The sequence below is a fragment of the Megalobrama amblycephala genome, linkage group LG17 (genome assembly GCF_018812025.1).
Source record: "Megalobrama amblycephala isolate DHTTF-2021 linkage group LG17, ASM1881202v1, whole genome shotgun sequence".
Taxonomy (NCBI): Eukaryota; Metazoa; Chordata; class Actinopteri; order Cypriniformes; family Xenocyprididae; genus Megalobrama; species Megalobrama amblycephala.
This window is the reverse complement of record NC_063060.1, coordinates 8576088-8601371: the sequence shown is the minus strand read 5'-3', so window position 1 is coordinate 8601371 and position 25284 is coordinate 8576088. Positions and strand designations below refer to the sequence as shown.

The following is a 25284-nucleotide window of genomic DNA, read 5'->3' as shown; positions in this document are numbered from 1 at the left end:
AACATCACAAAACCACTAGAACAATTTTATATATTTTATTGACTTGTGTACTGACATTATCCCAAATGTTTCCAAGAATGTTTAAATCCACATATATTAGCAATTTTAACCAGGACACGGACCATGTCCGTGCGTCGACTATCAATGACATCATATCCGCGTTTCCCTCGATTTTCGGTGTTATTTTGTAGAAACCATGGAAACACCAAAGACGCTTTAATATATTATGTGTTTTATTAGACAGGTGAGCAACTGTTTGGATCATAGACTGTAAAAAAAGATGGACGACGCGACGCCGCTTCCTTCCATTGTAATGAACTGAGGCCAAAATGGCTGACGATGGGCGCTGACATGTTACGCAAAAACGTCATAAAAAAAAAGTTTGCAACCTGGGCATGCGCAGAAGGTATCGTCCGTGGAACCGGAGGCGGAGCCGCTGTATCAAACTTCCGCCCAGACGACTGCGTCATCGTTCATGTATTTTAAATAGACTATAAAAATTATACACAATTTAAAATTCTACCTATAAAATAATAGGCTATTCTGTTTCTAGAGCAATAATATTTTTGAGACAGCAAATTCAGTAGATAAACTCAATATAATATGCCACTAGAAACAACTCTAAATCGTCAGAAACGGTCCTGCCATTTTAAATCAAGTTCAACTAACGTTACAGGAGATCGATTGCTGTAATTAGAGTAAGCTATCATTAGTTTTGTCCTGCTAATTATTATTTTATACCCATAAAAATAATAAGTAACTGCCAGATAACGATCACCTGCTTTTTCCCGACATGGTTAACATTAGGTGTGTTATCTTAACTAATAACATTTATTAATTAGCTTATAACGCCCACATTTAATGTTACAGAGAAAAAGTTCAGCGATCCGTCAGATCCTGTAGGTTAGTACAGATTCTGTTAGTACAGTTTACTGCTGAACAACTCATTTTGTTGGTGTTAAATAACAAAGAAATCGAAAATTAACAGTTAATACATCTTCAGTCTCCCCTCGAAGCTCCGACAGTCCTCAGACAAGCTGTCAATCAACTTCGAATCATGACGACACGCCCCGTTTTTATAGCATCAAATTGCTAGCTAAAATCTAAATCATCACAAAAACGAACAATTGAATATATATCAGCGTGATAACAATTACCTTAAATGACCAAAACCATCTTTCAGAAAGTTTTATTTGAAGCAGAATTTATTTTTAAGTTTTCACTGAAGTCTCATTCGTCTGCATTGAGCGGGCGGGGTTTATGACCTGTACTGCATCCAGCCACCAGGGGGCAATCAAAGAGCCCGCAGCTTCACTTTTCAGGACGTATGAGACACACCCGGTTTGGATACATTCATCGACAGAAAACTAATTGTTGTTATATAGCTCAACACAGTAAGTCTTATTGTTTGAATCTCATTTTCTTGATTTACCGTGAGTACCATGTTTTACCATGACTAATGTTAATAAATCTTTAATGCATTAGCTCATCCACAAATATGATTTATACCCGAGTCCTATCAGATTCTTTTCAACCGGCTGTAGACGTGAAGACAACACTTCCCATGAATCCACGAAATCCTTTGTTTTGAATAAGCGACCTCTCGCAGTGAAAAATTACATATAGTACCTTAAAGGTGCCCTAAAACGTTCTTTCACAAGATGTAATATAAGTCTAAGGTGTCCCCTGAATGTGTCTGTGAAGTTTCAGCTCAAAATACCCCATAGATTTTTTTTAATTAATTTTTTTAACTGCCTATTTTGAGGCATCATTAACTATGCACCGATTCAGGCTGCGGCCCCTTTAAATCTCGCGCTCCCTGCCCCCCGAGCTCTCGACTATAAAACGGTGCATAAACAAAGTTCACACAGCTAATATAACCCTCAAATGGATTTTTACAAGATGTTCGTCATGCATGCTGTATGCATGCTTCGGATTATGTGAGTATAGAATTTATTTGGATGTTTACATTTGATTCTGAATGAGTTTGATAGTACTTCGTGGCTAAAGCTAACATTACACACTGTTGGAGAGATTTATAAAGAATGAAGATGTTTATGCATTATACAGACTGCAAGTGTTTAAAAAATGAAAATAGCGACGGCTCTTGTCTCCGTGAATACAGTAAGAAACGATGGTAACTTTAACCACATTTAACAGTACATTAGCAACATGCTAACAAAACATTCAGAAAGACAATTTACAAATATCACTAAAAATATCATGTAATCATGGATCATGTTATTATTGCTCCATCTGCCATTTTTCGCTATTGTTCTTGCTTGCTTACCTAGTCTGATGATTCAGCTGTGCACAGATCCAGACATTAATACTGGCTGCCCTTGTGTAATGCTTTGAACATGAGCTGGCATATGCAAACATTGGGGGCGTACTAGGGGTGTGACGAGACGGGTATCTCACAAGACGAGACGAGACTCGAGATTGAGTTCACGAGACGAGACAAGATGGCGAAATACGTGACTAGAAAAAATTGTCTGCAGGTGTATTTGAAATGTTTTAACTAATCATCTTGTAATGAATGTCATTTCAGTTCTACTTTCTGAGTATGAATTATCATATGCAGTAAAAGACAACAATACTCAAGTACTGTAAAAGGTTTTGCCACTAACTCAACTGACTGACTTCTCTTCTGTATGATTTCAGTCTCTTCAGACCTTACTGTACATGCTTTATGAGCTTCTACAACTTTTGACCTCCTAACTGAACTCCTTTCCACAAACTTATCATAGAAATAAAACAGTATAAATAAAAATGGTAACACTTTACAATAAGGTCTCATTTATTAACATTAATGTATTAACAAACATCAACTAACAATGAACAATATATTTGCTACAGTATTTATTAATCTTTGTTTATGTTAGTTGATAAAAATAGTCATTCATTGTTAGTTCATGATAGTTCACAGTGCATTAACTAATGTTAACAAATGAAACCTTATTGTTTGTGCTTAATAAGATTAAGAGAAAACTGTTATTCATTTGTATGGTAACACTTTACAATAAATGCAACCATAATCACACTCAATATTCAAAGTGCAAATAAGACCAAATTTTTATTTGATACAGAGCTAAGAACTGGTTACAACTACACTGCCCAGCCTAAAATAGCTTTCATATTGAGAGATATCTGTATTCATCAGGGAGCCGCTTTCAAAATGCGGGGTATTGAAAACGCGTTTGAATGTGCACACGCGTTTACTTTCACTTTCAGCGATCACGCGTAACTCTGTAAATATGGAGCGGCGGCGACCGTCATCCAACTGAATTAAATGTTTTTTATTTAAATGCAAATAAACGACAGTGGAGGCGTAATGTAAACGTAGCGGTGGCATATTCTTTCTTAATCATCCTAACATTCTGTTATGGCAACACCACAAGACTACTTTTCACCTCGACGAGAAATCTCGTCACAGTTTAGTCTCGCGAGATCTCGTGCCACGAGATCTCGTCACACCACTAGGGCGTACATATTAATGATCCCGACTGTTACGTAACAGTTGGTGTTATGTTGAGATTCGCCTGTTTTCCGGAGGTCTTTTAAACAAATGAGATTTACATAAGAAGGAGGAAGCAATGGTGTTTGAGACTCACTGTATGTCTTTTCCATGTACTGAACTCTTGTTATTCAACTATCCCAAGGTAAATTCAATTTTTGATTCTAGGGCACCTTTAAAAGCAAAGTATTTTGACACTTGCTGTTTGTCAAAGATTATTTTATATTTTTTTTAGTCCATATAATGCCACTGAATGTGTGCTACTGTTTGACACTTGAAAAAAAAGTGGAAAAAACTGTCTTCTGAAGCAAAATGATAGGTGTGCATCAGAAAAATACTAATATATATATATATATATATATTTTTTTTTTACTTTTTTTTAACTTTAAAGCATTGCTTCTAGTCTAATGTCATATGAATGTTCATGAGAGGGACGCTGTGACGTAACTGAGCTGTTGAGAAGTAACGCGGAAGCTCAAGTATGTTTGCTTGACGTGCAAGAACCGCAGCACATTTGAGCTTACACAAGAACCAATGAGGTTTGTGCTTGTGCGTCAAGCATGTTCGGTTGAGCTTCTGTTTATATTCGCCGTTTAATGTTTAAATGTGAATAAAAGCCTAAATTCCATCTGTTTGTCATACAAAGCAATCCTGTCGCTTCAGAAAATTTGGACTAAACCACTCAATTCATATGGATTAGTTTTACAATCTCTTCAGGAACTTTGTCAAAGTGGTAGTTGTGTAGCTACCAAAGAGAGGGACAGAAATCTCTCAGATTTCATTAAAATATCTTCATTTGTGTTCCAAAGATGAACGAAAGCCTTACAGGGTTGGAACAACATGAGCGTGAGAAATGATGACAGAATTTTCATTTTTGGGTGAACTAACCCTTTAAATGTCCAAATACTTTTGGGGGCCACTGTATAATTATCAGCCACTATCAGCTTGTCAAGTATTTTAACTTTTTTGCAAATCCACAAACATGTTATCAGTTCTCAGTTTGAGACAACACCATGTCTGTAATTACACAAACCACTGTGCTTCACCTGTGTTCCTGTCAAACAGAAATGCTCCCTCTGATCTAAACGTCCTTTCTTGTTGTCATCTATGTTTATCTAAACCTGCGGAGTGGCTGTTCTATTCTGTGACACTTCCCATCTCGCCCAAATGGCTGGTTATCATCTAAACAGCAGGTCTGAGACAAGCTCTAACAGTCTTTCTCTCCCACACACACACACTAAACACCTGGCAGCAGGCCGTTCCACTTTAATTCTGTTTACAGGCTTAGATAATGAAGGTGTCAGAAGTTCTCAAATAGCACATGAGGCCCTTCTTCCCTCTCAGTGCTGTCAAAGTCCCTTGAAGGTAAGTTGCCGCACTAGCCGGCCATCTTAGTAACACCTTCATTCAACTATTTTCTATGCAGTATCATAAGATTGTGCCTTTTTAGCTCATATTATTGAACGCACATGCAAGCAAGAGTAAACAAACTAAAAATGACTGGCTTTTTTAACTGTTAGCAGAAAAAAGGGAGAAAAGGGAAGCTCAAAGATGGAAAAAGCAGAGATAGAAAAGAAATGAATAACGTTTTTGAGGAAGTACGAGCACCACAGCAAGAACTACAGTACTCATAAAGTCCATTAGCGGACTAGCTGAGCAACTGTCAGGTAAACAAAGGCAGAGCCAAAATCTCTGTCTAATTAAAGAGGATGTGTATGCTTTGTCCTCTAATACTGAGTAAACATTATAAAGCCTGGCTTCAGTCCTTTTAGTTTGCTCTTCTCTATTCATAAGTATCCCCTGACAAAGACCATCAGGCCTTTGTGACATTCGTTCAGACTGAAGACCGGATAAACCAGCATTTAAGACGGAGACTGTCTCCTGCTGACACTTCACATGTTGTCACAGAGATTGCCTAAAGCAGACACTTTCAGTACCGGATGCAAAACCTGCAGGTGAACAGTAAAGCTACTCATTAAGCAGAGATATTGCTAGAAATATGCTGATGGGATGTAGCTTCAAATTTATTGTGGATAATCCTGAATGATTTAAGCACATTTTTGGCTTGGCTAAGAGTACAAAATTGGTTGGCAACTTAAATATATTGCAACTCAAAAATGTTTTCAGCATTCATAACATTTCTTGCAAGAACCAGTATCTAATCTTGGCATACGCAATATAGTCAAGTATGCACACACATACAAAAAGCCTCATGTATTAAAAAATAATAATGAAAAAAATAAACCCCACTATTTTACTTTATTCCTTGGCTCTTTAATTGTGCAACTGTACATTTTCATTCTGTTCATTGTTATTTTTTTATTTTTCTACAGACCTTGATGACAGCATTAATGATTTTAAAAATCCTGAAAGAAAGAATCTTAATTTGAGTTGCTTACATGTGTAAATAATAAGTACCTTTGCATTATGCAATAGCTTGAATATGATTTATGTTTAGGGACAGCCCCGTTCATTAGCCTCCTAAAAAGGACAACTGTAAACAGGAAGCGTTAGATCTTTCAAAACTTCAAGTTGTAAAACAGAAAGCTTCTTGTTCAGGTTTGGACAGAATGATTTGTGGTTTCTCAAATAGCGAGAAAGCATATCTTTATTTACTCAAACTGCAAACCGGCATGATTTTCTTTCTTCTGTGGAACACAAAATATTTCAAAAAAAGACATCACATGTATTTTCATTGTCCATACAATGAAAGTCAATGGGTTCCAAAGCAGTTTTGTAGAAGAGAGAAAGTCATACAGGTTTGGAATAACATAAGGGTGAAAATGGCAGCAATTTTCATTTTCAGGCTCTTCTGAAGAAATGCAGATACAGGGCTCCCATCAACGATTATTTGGCATGTAATTTAATACGTTAATAATGTCCAAACTGTCCAAAATGCAGGGTACTTTAGTGTATTTCAAGTTTATTTACTTGTACACGCTTTGATTTTATTTGTATGCAATAAGCAAAAAGCAAAAAAATTAACTGCAAAATCTAACCTTCTGCTCATCTTCTGCTTGATTATATTATATAAAGGGTTAGTTCAACCAAAAATATAAATTCTGTCATTATTTACTTACCCTCATGTCGTTCCAAAACCGTAAGACTTTCGTTCATCTTTGGAAAACAATTGAAGATCTTTTTGCTGAAATCTGAGAGCTTTCAGGTCCCTCCATAGACAGCTACGCAACTGACACTTTGATGGTTCAAAAAGTTCATAAAGAGATCGTAAAACTAGGCTAATCCATATGAATTGAGTGTTTAGTCCAAATTTTCTGAAGAGACTCGATCGCTTTATATTAGAGTTGTCCAAAGTACTAACTTTGGTACCGAAATGTTAAAAATTTAATGCTTTGAGCGCTGTTAAGCAGATTCATAAACACCTCTGATTGGCCATTGTGTTGATGTGCTCAACGGATATGTCTGTGATTGGGTACAATGTAGTACACTGTAAATAGGCAATGACACTCCCGCTTTCAAAATGCTTTCAAATTCAAACACTCCCGTGCGTTGATTATTGTAGCCAATCACAGACATATTTGATGAGTGCAACACAATGGCCAATCAGAGGTGAAAAGGTTCCTTTTCCGCTCAACAGTGCTCAAAGCGTTTTTACATTTTTAAAATTTCAGGACCGATTGGTCGGTACTTTTGACAACTCTGCTTTATATGAGGAACAGACTGAATTTAGGTTTATATTATTCACATATAAACATTCATCAACTTAAACATCAGTTATGGTAAACGGAAGCTCAAGAATTTTGCTTGATGCATGTAGGGCTGCAACAATGAATCGATAAAATCGATAAAATTCGATTATTAAAAGAGTTGGCAACGAATTTCATTATCGATTCGTTGTGTCGCGCGACTATTACGCCTCTCAATAAGACGCTGAGATGTTTGAGTATAAAAAAGCGCGGTTGAGCGCGAAGCAGAGCGGAGCAAAAATAAATAAATAAATAGCAGAGCGGAGGTAGAGGAAAGACCATCGGAGAGTAAGCAAGTTTGTGAATATTTTAAATAAACAAGGAAAAACAAAATAATAGAGATCCATCTGTCATACAGTGTTATTGTGGCTGCGTTCAGTGCTCGTGACACGCAAGACGCGTCGCTATGGAAACATTAAAGGCAAACGTTCTAAAATAACGGTCGCCTTAAAAAAACTATAAAATATTTTAAACTCACGCTCGAAAGGGTTAATATTAATCAAACAACAAAAGACAGAGACAATCACTCACTGCTCTTTAGCTTTAATAAGGATTTATTATATATTAATTATATTTAATCCATAAGGAATGTTGTATGCAAGTTGTTATAAAGAATGCATATATCATTCATTGAAAAGGCAGCATTGTGTTCTTCTTTAGGAGGAGTGGTTTTATTGGATTATAAGATAATATTTTTTTTTTAGGTCACAGCAGTTAAATCTGTGTCTGTATTGCATGTTCAAATTTTAATATTATTCATATTAATAGGTTAATGCAGTAGTTGTTTTCTCCAGGAGTATATAATGGGTTTGGAAATTTTAGAGAAATTCATAATGCATTACAATTTAACTAAACCTGTTCGATTTAGTCAACTAAAATCTTGTGATATTTAGTCAACTACTAAAACAATTCAAATGACTAAAACATGATTAAAGATGAATGGCATTTTAGTAAAAAGACTATGACTAAAACTAAATAAAAATTTGCTGTCAAAATTAACACTGATCTGTTGTTATGTATTTATTCAGTGCTTTGTCCTATATCGGTTATTGTTGACAAATATATTTGGGAGTGAGTGAGTGAGTGAGTGAGTGAGTGAGTAAGTGAGTGTAGTGTAAAGAAGAAGTTCTACCGTTCAAACAAATCCTGTTAAGTTTTCTGATTTGTATTTGTTTTATTTAAAAAAAAAAAAAAAAAAAAAAAAAAAAGATGTATTGTTCTGACAGCTCAGGTCCCTTTAAACAAAAATATACATCTTTTTGTGCACTTTATTAAAAAAAAAACCATATATTTGGCAGATGTAAAGCATACATGTATATGTTTTTTGTGTTAGTTCATTTGTTTTTTGTTTTTTATTACTTTAACAGCTCAGGGATGTTAAAAGAGCAACCTGTTTTTGCACATTCTGAGGATTTTTTGCACTGTGAATTTGCACTGTCAGTTCTGTTTTTGAATAAAAGGTTGGAAATTAATGGGTTTTTTCCCCGATTCATCGATTAATCGTAAAAATAATCGACAGATTAATCGATTATTGAAATAATCGTTAGTTGCAGCTCTAGATGCATGCGAGAACCAATGAGGTTCATTCTCATGTTACGCAGCAAGTTTGAGCTTTTCGCAAGTGTTCTCACGCGTCATTCAGGTTTGGTTTAGCTTCTGTGTATGTTCACTGATCAATGTTTATATGTGAATAAAAACCTAAATTAAATCTGTTAATCATATAAAGAGATCGAGTCTCTTGAGAAAATTTTGACTAAACCACTCAATTCATATGTTTTACGTTTACGATCTCTTTATAAACTTTTTGAAGTGTCAAAGTGTCAGTTTAGCTGCCTATGGAGGGACAGAAAGCTCTCAAATTTCATTAAACAAAACAAAAAAACGTAATTTGTGTTCTGAAGATGAAAGAAAATCTTACGGGTTTGGAACGACATGAGGGTGAGAAATTAATGACAGAATTTTCATTTTTGGGTGAACTAACCCTTTAAAAAAAAAAAAAAAACGGTGGATGGGTGTATAAGGCCACTAATGCGTTTTCGTTTTAAAAAACATAACTTTTGCTACGGTTACGTCTGTCGTTTACACTACTCCAGCATTTTCGGCCCTCGATAACTGAGACTTTTGAAAACGCTGCAGAGCCTGTTTTAGTTTGAAAACGCCGGAGTTGCATTTCAGCGTAGGCGGAGCAAAACAGAGACTTTTGAAAATGATGGTGTTCACTCTGTGCATCCTTGACGACCGTGAAACAATACCATGGAGACTGAACTGCAATCTTTGCTGGCTTTGTTGGCATTTTTAGCAGCCATTGTACAGTTAAACTCTGCATTTTTTTTAATACTGTAGCAACCTACATGTGCAAGAGGCAACTGTTTACACTTGTACATGCAAGCCCAGTGTGCATGAACAGTCATATGACATGCGTTTTCAGTTGTGTAGTGTAGACTGGGTTTTAAAACGAAAACGCACTAGTATAAACAAAGACTAAATAAAGTGTTTTTAAGCTTATGAAGCATGTTCCCTTAGAATAATTTGTGAATAACTGATATAGCAGGCGGTGATCTTACACTCTAGAGTTGAGATTTTTGTTATTCTTGTAGAAAATCCACAAGTAATGTTTATCAAAGACAGCTGAACCACCAAGCCTGTAGGATATGGCTTCTGACAGAAAGAAGAGTATAGATTTAGTAAGGGGCCTCTGAACCTAATGCTGGAGGCAAGCCAACTGCACGTGCACACGAGAACAGCAATAAGAAGCGTGTGTGTGCCTGTGTGAGAGTGTGTGTGTGTGTGTGTGAGTGTGAGTGTGAGAGAGAGAGAGAGAGAGAGAGAGAGAGAGAGAGAGAGAGACAAGGGCAAACCTGACACGTGAGAACATGAGTGCAAAAACAGCTCTATTCATGGAAATCAGTCAAACAAAACATACTCCTTACTACTTCATGTTTTTAAAGCGCTAAACAATGGTTCTAGAAGGAGAAGAATAAGAATTAACAATTCAGAGTTCCTCGTTATGACATCTACCTTGTGCAAACAAAAACACACACAACCTTAAAGAGTTTAGATCAAGTTCAAATGCATAAAAACATCACAGTTATAGAAACTCCTCGAGTGCATGACCTGATTACATAGACGGGCCCTGGATGACGTGACGCAATAACTTCTCCCACATCTGCCGCCAAACACTGCAGATCGTTCCTGGAACTATTCTGAAACTCTTGGCACAAATACTCCCTCAAGATGCCGCTTGCTTGCGCCAGTTAGAGTTTAAAATGTCCCAAGCTTTCGGCAAAAAGTACGCTAGAGTTTGCCAGTGAGAACAGCCCTTGACACACTAGCTGGTCAGAGAGGCAGCTGTTGTTTCCGATTTTCCTCAAATCATAAACAGCTGCTCCAGAAATGTCCTCACAAACAAGGCATTTGCTAAAAGCCCTTAACTCACCACAGAAAGCCCTGGACTAATTTGTCCAACCCATCCACACAATAACACAAATTGCTTAAATGAAGCTCAAATGAACAGTGTATTTACAATTAGAAGTTTACATTGTCTGAAGAAAATGTGAGTGATGCTTGCTAATGCACAAGGTACTGCCACAACGCCAGGATGGTGTGAACACCGTGTTCCAAATTATTATGCAAGTGACATATAAGTAAGATTTCAGTAGAATAAACATTCAGATTTTAGTTTTTCTAATAAAATGTTTGTTTGTTTGTTTATTTATCCATGTCTTTTTAGATAACTGGTATCAATCTCAGACAAAATAATTTGCCAGATCTATGGAAACCCTACTTAGAGGTTGTTCCACATTATTAAGCAAGTCACAGTTCTCATGCAATATGGGGAGGAAGAAAGATCTTTCTGGCTTTTTTTTTATAGCTGCCCTTTTAATACAATTAATTGTTTTGACAGGAACTTTCAGTAATAAGCCTTTATCTGACCGAGTTCTGCTGTGCTCTAAATCACTCACAAATCTTATGATAATTTGATAGTTAGTTGTTTTCATGCCTTTTGCACAACATTGGACCATTTCATGCATTTCATCTTCAGAAAGATCTTTCTTCCTCCCCATATTGCATGAGAACTGTGACTTGCTTAATAATGTGGAACAACCTCTAAGTAGGGTTTCTGGCAAATTATTTTGTCTGAGATTGATACCAGTTATCTAAAAAGACATGGATAAACAAACAAACATTTTCTTAGAAAAACTAAAATCTGAATGTTTATTGTACTGAAATCTGACTGATATGTCACTTGCATAATAATTTGGAACGCGGTGTATTGTTGAAAGGGTGTTGCTACGGAGTTACTAAAGTGGTATAAAACATTGTAACTATGTGGTTGTTAGGGAGTTGCTATAGTTCATGATTCTTAAAAGCTTGTTTCTGGGAATGTGACTAGTACTTGTTCATGTCAGGATGGTGCCAGTCAGGATGGTGTGTATGGTTGCCAGGGTGTTGCTATGATAGCTTTAAGGTATTCTGAGTGGTTTAAAGTAGGGGTAGTGCAAGCTTAAGCCGTGTTCAGACTGCATAATTTTAGCCCCGATTTTGGCTCGCCGATAGGTTTTGAGAATTCGCAAACAAATGCCCGAAATCACAGGCAAATCGATGCTCATTCATGCGAGTGACAATCACGCAGTGTGAATGAGCAAAGACGCGATCTGAGAGAATCGCTGACGAGTCGCCAACGCCCGTGAGATATTTGGCATGCTAAATATCTGGACCTGTCGGCGATTGAAAAGTGTTCTGACTGAAAACTACATCGGCAATGACCGACAGCCAATGAGAGAGCAAGATACAGAGCAGCGGGGAGTTCAGGGAGGAGTTATAGACCACAATATCAGCAAGCATGGCTTCGTTTCAGAAAAACGTTTCATATTCTTCTTTTCTTTTTCTTGTTTTCGCTGCAAATCAGCGCACAGGCAACTCGTATTGCAAGCTTCTTGCGGGCTACCATTTTTAATAATAATCCCAGTCTCACGTGAGAACTCCGGTCTTGCACGCGTGATATTGCGTTGTTTCCTTGTCACACGCGAGGTGTGTTTGGTTGTGAAACGTAGTTTGCGTGCCAGACAGAGTTGTTGGCGATTCTTCCTATTTCTGACAAAAACCCATTGCTTTGCTTCAGAAGGCATTTATTAACCCACTGGAGTCATATGGATTACTTTTATGATGGATGGATGTGTTTTTGGAGCTTCAAAAAAAAAAAAAAAACAACAACAAAAAAATACATTAGAAAGCAGGAAAGAGCAATGAATAATTTTTGCAGAATGAATGAATAATATTCTATTTACGGAACGAACACAGTGGCGGTTCCATTTTTTGAAGAATACGAAAGTGCGGTTTTGGAGGAAGCACTTGGAAGGCGATCATTTGTTTATATAAAGCATATACATTTAAATTTTTTTCGAAAATGACCGATCGTTTTGCTAGATAAGACACTTATTCCTCGTCTGGTATCGTTTAAAGCCCTTTGAAGCTGCACTGAAACTGTAATTTTTTACCTTCTCCCGTTTGGAAACCATTAAAGTCCACTATAAGGAGAATAATCCTGCAATGTTTTCATCAAAAACCTTAATTTCTTTTCGACTGAAGAAAGTAGGACATGGACATCTTGGATGATATGGGAGTGAGTCAATTATCAGGAAAATTTTATTTGAAAATGAACTAATCCTTTAATATAACTCAGATTGTGTTCAGCTGAAAGAAGAAAGTCATATACACCTAGGATGTCTTTAGGGTGAGTAAATTATGGGATAATATTCATTTTTGGGTGAACTATTCCTTTAAGAGCCTATTCCCAAGTATCTATGATATTCTGATCGCCATATTTGTCTTGGGTCCTGTGCTCAAAACTGATTTTTTTTAACGGTTTTCAAACCCATCAAGTGGAAATAATGTCTGATTTCAAAGTTACAGCACACCTTTCCCCCACACTTCACACAGTGATAATCTTGTCAGAATTTGGACACTTCAAATGTTTTTTTTTTGTGCAAAAATCACTTGAGTCACATATTCTTGTCAGCATTATTAATATGATTTTTTTATTAGATGTTATTTATGTTCCAAGCAGACATCAAGACTCCTCTCTAACATGTAAATTTGGGTAGGTCTGGTTTTATAGGAAGTTCCACATGCCTGTGCCAACAACACAGCTCAAAAGAGAGTGTGTGTGTGTGTGTGTGAGAGAGAGTGTGTTTGGGTTCCGCAGATCTAACCTCTTGCTGATCAGTCACTGTGACCAAGCACAGGACACACCAATACTAAAAGTACAGCAAATATCAGCATGACCTAAAATCACAACCATTTAGAACATAAAGAGTGTTCCATATTCAGTTATGATGAGGGCTTTAGACCAATGAAGCTTTACCTTGGATGGGGCTACCCCAAAATACTATTTATCATTTGTCAGGCAGAAATAAGAGGGTCTCACCTGACACAAGAATGTCGTTGCGGAGGGCACACACTGCATACTCAGACTTGGTGTATTCTGGGTGTTTAGCAAGAGATGTCCACTCTCCCGTCATGGGGTCGTAACACTCTGTGTACGGCAGATTGAACCCCCCCACTCGCTCACAGCCTCCCACCACCACAATGACTTCAGAGAAGCCAGTGGACCTGCAGACAGGGAGAAACAACATCATCAGATAAGCATGGACTTTGAAGTGGAGAAATAAAAAGATGACAGTATCAGGAAGTGGTTAAGCTTCATTCCTGCTAAGGTACAATGAGCTTCTGCAATGATTCATTGGAAAAACAGAAACACTTTATCTAGCCAAATAGCATGATCCTCTTACATGTGATTTATCATTTATGTTAAAAGTGTATATATTTATACATATGTTTGTATTTAAATAACATTCAATCTGACCTGAACAAACTAAAACCCCCAACCAAACACACAAAGAGCTGTCTGAAATATTACAACACTATGCAACAATGTGTACATTGCCCACACAGCTCCTTTATGTGCATTTAATGCAGACAATAACTGAATAAGTCCTGTGCAATGAATGTTTGAGCATTTGTGGTTTCTCTGGGCTGAATGTGTGCATTTTTATGACTTTCAATAAAGAAACAGAGGTTATATGGCAGAGTGGAATGTCTGAAGTCAAGCTTGTACATTTTGAGCCCCCAAATACAAGAACTCCAAACACAGATAACTCCACCAGAACACAGATATGACTTCTAAATACAGACCCCATATTAGGATACTGAATCTAAATACAGAAACTCCATATTAAGATACTGCCTTCAAGAACAGATTACGCCTCCCCACATCTGACTCCTATAAAGATAGTAACCTAAAAATACAGATACTTCCTTAAAACATGGATATTTCCCTAAATAAATATTGCCACTAAACAAAGACATGTTTTCTAATGTTTTCTAATCTTTTAAATTGATACTTTCCCTAAACAAAAGTACCTAATGACCTCGTCTCTCATGATATGTAATCCTGTGTGGAAACGACATCTGTTCTGAAGAAAACGTGAGCGGTGCCTGCCAGTGCAAAAGTCACAGATACAATGCCAAGATGTTGTTATGCAGAAGCTAAAGTGTTTTGAGTGGGTGTTAGTGTGGCAGTTGATATTCTGGTCCCTAGATATGTCGTTACTCCTGCAATGCAAGTCAATGGGACTTTTCTAGTCCAATCAATTTTTTACTGATTAGTGGCAAAACTGGCCCAGGCTGTTGTTTCAGTCAAGGTAAAAAGTGTGTCAAAGGCCCCATTTACACTGCATGGTTCAAGTGACCCAATTCCGTTTTTTTCCTCCCATGTGGCACAGGTTGGATATGAGCCACGACCGTGTAAGCAGGAAAAAAGGCCTCATTCTTATGTGGTTATAAATCAGATATGAATCGGATACGTGCGTTTGCGCCTGCAGCGTAAGCGGACAGATCGGATATTCCCATGTAAATGAGACTCCTGCTTCATTGAAAAGTGAGGTTTTTTTTTCCTTTCGCGGTACAGACATACCTTTAAAGGTGCCCTAGAATTAAAAATTGAATTTATCTTGGCATAGTCAAATAACAAGAGTTCAGTACATGGAATGACATACAGAGAGTCTCAAACTCCATTGTTTCCTCCTTCTTATATAAATCTCATTTGTTTAAAAGACCTCCGAAGAACAGGCGAATCTCAACATAACACCTTACGTAACAGTCGGGATCATTAATATGTACGCCCCCAATATTTGCATATGCCAGCCCATGATCGAGGCATTAGACAAGGGCAGAACGTCTGGATGTGCACAGCTGAATCATCAGACTAGGTAAGCAAGCAAGAAAAACAGCGAAAAATGGCAGATGGAGCAATAATAACTGACATGATCCATGATAACATGATATTTTTAGTGATATTTGTAAATTGTCTTTCTAAATGTTTCGTTAGCATGTTGCTAATGTACTGTTAAATGTGGTTAAAGTTACCATCTTTTCTTACTGTATTCACAGAGACAAGAGCCGTCGCTATTTTCATTATTAAACACTTGCAGTCTGTATAATGCATAAACACAACTTCATTCTTTATAAATCTCTCCAACAGTGTAGCATTAGCCGTTAGCCACGGATCACAGCCTCAAATTCATTCAGAATCAAATGTAAACAATATAACAGTACACAATACTCACATAATCCGACGCATGCATGCAGCATGCATGACGAACACTTTGTAAAGATCCATTTTGAGGGTTATATTAGCTGTGTAAACTTTGTTTATGCACTGTTTAAGGCAAGCGCGAGCTCCGGGGGCGGAGAGCGCGCGATTTAAAGGGACCGCAACCTCAATCGGTGCATTTCTAATTATGCCCCAAAATAGGCAGTTAAAAAAATGTATTAAAAAAAAATCTATGGGGTATTTTGAGCTGAAACTTCACAGACACATTCAGGGGACACCTTAGACTTATATTACATCTTGTAAAAAAACATTCGATGGCACCTTTAACAAACGGAACATCTCTAGTTGACTGGCAGAGTATTAATTTCATTTGTTTGTGTTAAATAAAAGGCGATCTGACGTTGAAATGTGTTGCTTTTAAAATCACACTGAGCGCTCGTTGCTGCTATTGTCAGTGACGACGGCTCATGCACAGACACGCGCTTCAGTCCCGGTGTGGAGACTCTACCTATTCATTCCATTGAAACCACAAAATTAATAGCACACAAACTTGTACCTATGTACCCAATGTACCATTGAAATTGATTTGTTATGTCATGTATGCTATTTTTGGTACTTTTTGCCAAGTGCAGTGTAAAAAGGAGACATCGGATACAGGTCACTTTTAAAAGAAATGTAAGCATGTCGTCCAAAAAAATCAGATATGGTCAAAAGATCGAATCTGTGCATTAAGACTTGCAGTGTAAATGCGGCCAAACTGAAGTATACTTTGGGTTTTAGGGGTTTGTTCAGATTCTTAACCCTCAGTATATGCAATACTGATAAAAATACTGATAAAGAGCCAAAGGTCATAATAACTTCAGATTTCAAACAGAACCATGTCTCTTCAATTCACTTTTTCAGATGTACTACATTTTCCAGTAAAGCATTCAAGGACATCGTAATAATGTTCTATGTCTCATCCTCAAATGTTCAGCACAGTCCAGTGGTCTCATTTTCTCTGTGAAATTCATGTAATTTTAGTCCTTCACAGGAAGAACAACTATTTCATGAGCAATGCAGAAAATGTGTGGGGTTTTTTTGAGAGCAAATCATCTTATCGACAACTAGATTGTACCTGCGGGGTCTTGTACGTGGTGACATCATCTCATTTCCAAGTACATGGTAGCGACGTGCTTCATGCAGCAGCTGGTAACATTCTGGAGCATTCTGGATCAGTTTATCACCTTCCACCTGCAGCAGAGAAATCATCACAATCTTACTGCTTGACCTCAAACCTGCTCCCTCATATATGCCTTCCTGTTGAGTCCAGCTATCTTGTTTAAATAATCTTGTTGTATTATGACAATAAAGAAAGAGGTTGACTTGACTAGTTCAACACACCTGCCGATAGTTTTCAAGTGAACCCCAGGATCTTGATTAGCTGGTTCAGGCGTGTTTGAACATTAATTGGAGCAAAACACTGCAAATAGCCAAATCTCAAGTCCTTTCTGTAACTAGTGTCATAATTTCAGGACCATACTATTGTTCCATACATTAAGAAACATGAAACTTGGTCACTATAGAGGGCTGCAGGGATGACATATTTTTGTAGGCCAAAACCCAAATCGTCAATGGGTTTTTTGAATTGGTTTTTGTTTAAGTGTCTGAAATAAGGTCTGGATTAACACAAGCTCAATATATTTTCACGTTTTATTTAGTGCTGTCAATCGATTAAAAAAATAAATAAAAATTAATAGAGATTCTGTAATTAATAGAGATTAAAAACATTGGAGTTTATAACAATTTCACAGTTACTCTCCAAATTAATGTAGAAACAACTTAAAGACAGTATATTTTAAATATTTGTTTAATGGCATCTTTTTATGAATGAAGACCAGTATCACTGATACTAATACTGCTACTGATGTCTGATGTTAATTATAGACATTCAAAATTACAGTATAACTGAAAGCTATCAATTTCAACATTTATTAGGCTTTCAAAAAATCTTTTAATTTAAGTGAACTTAAAACAATTTTCACATAATCCCCCATTATAATAAATGTCATATTTACAGGTAGGAATATACATAAATTGAATAAAGTTATCAAATACAGTCTTCACTGCATAAATTATAAATTAAATATAGATTAATCCTTATTAAAGCTACAATTTTCTGTTACCTTTGTTCTTTGATTAACATTAATGACAGACATCACAGCAACTGGATTATTAGGTTTCTGTGACTTTAAGACCTGCTGCTGCCGAACATGACGCGGATCTGACGAATCTAATTTTCTCACAAAGTTCGCTTAAGACGTTATTTAACTCATTTAAGACTGCTCTTATGAGGATATTCGACAAAACGAGCATTTTGGCATAATTCTGTGTGTTATTGTTTGAAAGAGAACTCAGTACTAGCGCGTGTCTTTCTGTGTACATGAGTCGTGTGTGTGTCACAAAGACACGACATTCACAGACAGCACGTTCTTATTTGTCTTGTGGTGCTTGAATGGTTTAAAAGCATTTGCATGAATAAGAGCACGATCATATAATGATCAATGTAACGCTAGCCAAATTATGATGGAAAAAAAACACATGCTGCGTTAAACATTTATTAAATAACGCGTTAAACAAAAAAAAATTTCATCGCGTGCATTAAAGCTGCAGTATGTAATATTTTCTGCTCGCTAGTGGTCGCTAGAGGTCTATTCAAAACAAAGGCATAGCTTGATGACACCAAGTTTGAGTGCGGAATCTTGGGACATGTGGTCTTCATATCACAGCCGGTGGAAATAATCGGGATAGGAGTTGGGAAGAAATCATGTTCATGGATGCAATTATTAATGTTATTGTAGTATGAAGCAGAGCATGACCGAGTGTTGTGGGAGCTGAACGAGGACGCTGGAGAGATTGCGCAACACACGCCTCACGAGCAGCGGGACTTTTATTATGACACAGACGCTGGTGCTGCTTCCGCTTTTCCGGTTATGAGTATGAGGTAACGCAGCTCTGTTTATCATATTAGATACATTTGAGAGTGTTGAAAATGATGTTATAACGTTACTCTGTGCGTTCGTTCGGTGGCTGCTGTGAGACACTGTTGCACACTGCAGTAAGATAGATCGATTTTAGAATATGGATGGCTTGTGTTGATAAATGGCATGCAATTAATTTTAAAACGTATTGTATGATGGAGAAAATATAAATATATCAAAACAGATGTTCCCTTGTCTATTAAAACATGTAAATATTAAAGCGTCTTTGGTGTTTCCATGGTTTCTACAAAATAAAACCGGAAACCGAGGGTACCGTGGGTATGACGCAATTGACAGGCGACTCCTCACACGTTGGTGCTGCTGGTTAAAAAATTGCAATTTTCTCACGATTTACAAATAGTTGCAAACATTTGGGATGTTGCAAGTACTCAAGTGAACAAAAATATATCACTGGCCTAGTGTTTTTTTTTTTATATTTTACTGTAAAATTCTTACATATTGCACCTTTAATGCTCTAATTTTGACAGCACTAGTTTTATTCTGTAACTTAAAATATATTACTAATACCCTCTTTAAAACCTTTTACTTGTCTTGAAAAAAGCAGTTTCTAAAAAGTGTCTAAATGGGTCTACAGGGGTCAGGGACAAAAAAAATTCTATTGGGTTTTTGTCGAGAGAACCAGGGTGATGCTAGCTTCCAGGTTGGCCTACAAAAATACACCATCACTGCTGCATTCTATAAACATCTAAGTAGAGCATTTTTGGATTTGTTGAACTAAAAAAGAGCTTCTCCACCTGTCCACTCACTCACCGTCTGTACAAAATAGTTTGGGTGCAGCAGAGGCAGTCGGACATGTTGCAGCAGATCTTTCAGCATGGGCCTGCGATACTCTATGCTGTGGTAGACCCAATGCATCACCGCCTCAAACACCACCTCCTCCCTGCCAATGGACAGTTCATCGCTGGCCAAGTATTCCTCCAGCTCGTCCTTGTGGAGGTCTAGAAACTCCTCATGCTGCGCCACCTCTGGAAAATTCAGCAAGGCGAAACAACGGCAACGACTGGCCAGCTGTTTGAGAGAGTGGGCATCTGCGAAGCGCTGGATGCCGAGGCAGTTGCAGGGGTCCAGCTGCTCCTCCAGGAATTTTGCACAAGCATCCCTCAGAGTGGCGATCTGAAAGAGGCTGGCGGTCTCAAAGACGAACTGGACATTTTGTGTGGTGATGAGGGCATGGCTGGTGTAAACGTACTGCAGAAACGTGTCCATAGCGTCCGCCTGGATGCCGTTGATCTCCACCAGCATCTCGCGGCTCTCCCGGTGGTCATTGCAGAACATGGCACGGAAGTAGCTGCTGCAGGCCGACAGCACGGCACGGTGACAGGGGAACTCGCGCCCCTGGACACTGATGATCACATCCGTGAAGAGGCGGCTGTCGCGGAACTCGTTGAAGACCTGGAGGACGCTCTCAGAGTGAGAGGATCCGGAAGAGAAGTTGAACGCCTCGCTCAGGGTCTTAGACTCCATCTCAAAGACTTTACGCTTGATCGTTGGCGGTTCAGGCACGCCTGCAGAGTTCTCATGATTCAGATGGCGACCCAAAATGAGCACCATGACTGTATCTGCCAGGAGCCCTTCACCAACTAACAATCACAATCAATGCCTGCAGGAAAATGATCAGCAAACATCAACACCTGTGGAGGAAAAGCAGATACAATCAACAAACACTTTAAATGTTTAGTTCACCCAAAAATGAAAATTAGTCACCCTCATGTCACTCAAAACCCGTAAGACCTTCGTTCATCTTCAGAACACAAATGAAGATATTTTCGATTAAATCTGTGAGCTATCTGGCCTCCGATAGACTGCAACGCAATTATCACTTTCAAGGCCCAGAAAGGTAGTAAAGACATTGTTAAAATAGTCCATGTGATTACAGTGGTTCAACCTTAAAGGGTTAGTTCACCCAAAAATGAAAATTATGTAATTAATGACTCACCCTCATGTCGTTCCAAACCCGTAAGACCTCCATTCATCTTTGGAACACAGTTTAAGATATTTTAGATTTAGTCCGAGAGCTTTCTGTCCCTCCATTGAAAATGTTTGTACGGTATACTGTACATGTCCAGAAAGGTAATAAAAACATCATCAAAGTAGTCCATGTGACATCAGTGGGTTAGTTAGAATTTGTTGAAGCATCGAAAATACATTTTGGTCCAAAAATAACAAAAACTACGACTTTATTCAGCATTGTCTTCTCTTCCAGAATCCTTTCCACTGAATTGATTCCATTGAACTGATTCCATTGAATCCTTTCATCTGTCGGCGTTGGTAATGCACTTTTACGTCGCCTTGGTTGTTTTTGCCGATTAGGACATCCACGGCATGCACACTTACGCACCATTTTAAAAAATATAGCAATACCAAAATACAAACAACGTAGAATAGCTTGAATACAGTGTGCGTCTCCCTCAGACTGTAATCGAAGCTCTGGCGCACTAGATAACACGTCAGCAGCGTCTTACGTCAGCAGCGTCACTGCGGAGTCGTGAACCACACTCCGGAGCAGAAGGGGGCGGTAATGCACCAATAAGCTGGATGCCAACCGCCGTAAAACAGGAAAGAAGAAGAAGAAGCGGAGTCGTGAACGCGAATTGACAACAGACCTGGAAGAGAATACAATACTGAATAAAGTCGTAGTTTTTGTTATTTATGTCGCGGATGTCCTAATCGCCAAAAACAACCATGGCGACGTAAAAGTGCATTACCAACACCGACAGATGAAAGGATTCAATGGAATCAGTTCAATGGAATCAATTCAATGGAATCAATTCAATGGAAAGGATTCCGGAAGAGAAGACCATACTGAATAAAGTCGTAGTTTTTGTTATTTTTTTTATTACCTTTCTGGACATGGACAGTATACCGTATATACACTTCCAATGGAGGGACAGAAAGCTCTCGGACTAAATCTAAAATATCTTAAACTGTGTTCCGAAGATGAACGGAGGTTTTACGGGTTTGGAACGACATGAGGGCGAGTCATTAATGACATCATTTTCATTTTTGGGTGAACTAACCCTTTAATGTTATGAAGCGACAAGAATACTAACAAAAAACTAACAAAAATAATGACTTTATTCAAGAGTTTCTTCTCTTCCATCATTATCCTACGCAGCTGACGTAGCGCCAAGAATATCAACTGCCACACTAACACCCACTCAAAACACTTTAGCAGCTGCATAACAACAACATCTCGAAGCGCTGCACTGTCTATACAATGTAAACAGTGTAGGAGACTGACAGGGAAGAGAAGAAATTGTTGAATTAAGTCATTATTTTTCTTTGTTTTTTGCACACAAAAAATATTCTCGTTGCTTCATAACATTAAGGTTGAATCACTGGAGTCACATGGACTATTTTAATGATGTCTTTACTACATTTCTGGGCCTTAAAAGTGGTAATTGCGTTGCAGTCTATCGGAGGCCAGATAGCTCACAGATTTCATCAAAAATATCTTAATTAGTGTTCCAAAGATGAATGAAGGTCTTACGGTTTTGAAGCAACATGAGGGTGACTAATTAATGACAGAATTTCATTTTTGGATGAGTTAACCCTTTAAGTGGTATTCAGTCCAACTGAGGTCCACCTTCTTGAGATTAGAGCTACCACTTATAGTGGTAAATCCAAAGACCTGTTAAGATGTGTTTGTTATAACAAAGTCCCTTTAAGACAAGTCATTTCACTTGCCGGCCATCTTTGAAGCGCCTCTTGAGCATTCAAGTGCAGCTCCTATCTCTTTGAATGGGCAAACATCAAATTCACCAAAGCTGTTTGTCAAGCTTTGATTAAATTTCATATTTGAAATCACCAATGAAATCTGACAACAACCCTCTCGTAAATTTTGTTACTAAACGCTCAAATCATGACAAAAAAAATGGTATTTTTCAGACTGGATCAAGCAAACGCGCATTGTCCAAAATGCACGTCTCTATAGGAAGCAGCGCACATCTGACTGTTTCTATAAGAACTGGAGCTTCTGCATTGACACGATGACTTTACCAATCGGCGGTTGGCTCTTATTTAGAAGGCGGGAAGCATTCCACTATATTGCGTGTTGCACTTTCTCCCATTCAAAACAATACGAGTGACACGTCTTGTGTTATTCTATTGTCTTTGTTATAACTTACTGTGCAGGAAACTACTGCAGCCATATATTATTGACCTCTTGTATTATTCATTTCATACAGAATGTGGCCCGACTCACACATTCAAGGTGGCTTTTTGACCCTGATGCAGAGGCTAAAGTTCAAGTTCATGCTCAAGAGCATTTCAATAGTAAAAATTATTTCATCATTAAATCAGTCATTTGTTAATATAGCCATAACCTTTATTACATTAACATCATCAAGCAAGGATTATAGAAAGTACTTACACCAGTAGTAGGAAACAGCTTAATTAGTTTTTTGCCATTACATTGATATTATGTTCCCCACCTGAGTGGCCTAGGTCAGTGGTTCTCAAACCTGTTAAGTGTTATTATAATTACATGTGTATTATAAGTGTTATAATATCTGTGACAAGGGTCATGACAACATTTAAAAAATACAAATGTGTTTAAGGCTGAAAAGCAAACTAATGCACAATTATCACAGATAACAAAGGCATTGAGCTCATAAATATCTGCGAAGGTTACTAGAGCACACTGAAATACGTCAAGATGTGACCAGAAAAAAGAAAAAAACAGAATCTATTCCTCAAGGCAATATAGCACTGATTTAAAAGGAACACTGATCCTTTGTGGCTGAGAGATAAAGTGAGAGAGAGAGAGAGAGTTTGCGCAATCTTATTTTAAAGTCACTCAGGTTTGTTTTGTTGTGGAAGTAGAAATAAAGGAACATGGACGGTTGCTCAATATTTCCCCCACAGCTGAACATGCCCCATGTGGACTGAAATGATGGCCTCATTGAAACGATGGCCTCATAGAAATGAGATCAATTATGTGTGATTTCTACTCTATAAAATGCTTTAAACCACAGAGAAAGGATCACTATGTGTTTGGAGAGACCACCTTTTAGCCTGCTGGAAAATCCAGCCTAAGATGACAGCAGTTGGGTTCTAGATGGTCTAAAGTGGCCATTAGCTGGTCTAGGCTGGGTACAACCTAGTCGACCAGACATTATGTTCCAATAAACCATCCTGATAACTGTTTTGTTGCTTGTCCAAGATGGTCTATCAGGGCTTTCCAGCAGGCTAAACATTTTCATGCAGATTCTGAATAAATATACAGTCTGCAGAACAAAAACATTAACGTATATGCATATTATATATATATATATATATATATATATATATATATATATATATATATATATATATATATATATATATATATACACACACACACACACACACACATATACATATATATACATATATACACATATACACATATATATATATATATATATATATATATATATATATATATATATATATACATATATACATACATACATACATTCTGCAAGCTGTATATTTATTCAGTATATATATATATATATATATATATATATACATATATATATATATATATATATATATATATATATATATATATATATATACATATATATATATATATTTGCATATAAGCTATTTGTTTTTGTTTTGCAGGCTGTATATTTATTCAGAATCTATCTATCTATCTATCTATCTATCTATATATGCTATCTATATATGCTACTTATTTTTGCTATTAATTAACAAATTCTATTAAATTACTTTATATATATATATATATATATATATATATATATATATATTATATATATATACACACAGGTCATATATATAATACTATAGATTATATATAATACTTAATCGTTGTTTGTTCATGCGCCATAACCACCGTGACGCAGAATATATGATACTTTATCTTTAAAAACAAAGTATTAACGCATTCATCATATTGCATTATACTGACATGCTGATCTCAATCATTAAAGTTGTTCAGAAAAGTTATTCAGTATTATTTTTCTCACCTTATCCCCAGGAGACCAACTTTTTGGAGAACATCAAAAACAACAGCAAAAAGTAAAGATCCCTAAAAGTAAATACGATCAAACAAATCCGGTTTGTTTCTGAAAAGTAGATCCATAAGCGTGAGCACTTGTGCTGTCACTGTGGAGATTTCTTTGTTAACGTCCGTCTCATACTGGCTCTCTGCGTGTTGTTCTGGTACAAAGAACGTACACACAGCTTTGGGCTTCTCTTCTGTCAGCTGTTCTGCAGGGGGTTCTTAGGGAAATGTAGTTCTGTTGACTTATCACCGGTCCTTCAAACCAGCAAAAGAACATCATATCCCAGAAATCCGTGCGGGAGACTTTCCATGTGGCTGGCCGTTGTTTGAAAACAAAAACGAAGACAGTTTGTCATATTGTTGTCACGGCAAAATATAATCGCCTT

General features: G+C 37.3%; 1 protein-coding gene across 2 annotated transcripts in view; it reads right to left on the bottom strand.

The window, feature by feature from the left end:
- The window catches only part of klhl24a (kelch-like family member 24a), a 42690-nt gene extending 17590 nt beyond the window's left edge, over positions 1 to 25100 (bottom strand). The window contains exons 1-4 of one of the 2 annotated variants that reach the window (XM_048162566.1): positions 24861 to 25100; positions 19630 to 20479; positions 16956 to 17071; positions 13652 to 13836 (exon numbers count right to left, since the gene is read on the bottom strand). In XM_048162566.1, coding sequence (XP_048018523.1) covers positions 13652 to 13836; positions 16956 to 17071; positions 19630 to 20430 — 1102 coding nt within the window. In that variant the 5' untranslated portion in view covers positions 20431 to 20479; positions 24861 to 25100. Of the gene's footprint in view, positions 1 to 13651; positions 13837 to 16955; positions 17072 to 19629; positions 20511 to 24860 lie in introns of both variants that reach the window. The other variant, XM_048162565.1, reaches the window with a different exon arrangement.
- Between the last annotated feature and the right edge of the window lie 184 nt (positions 25101 to 25284).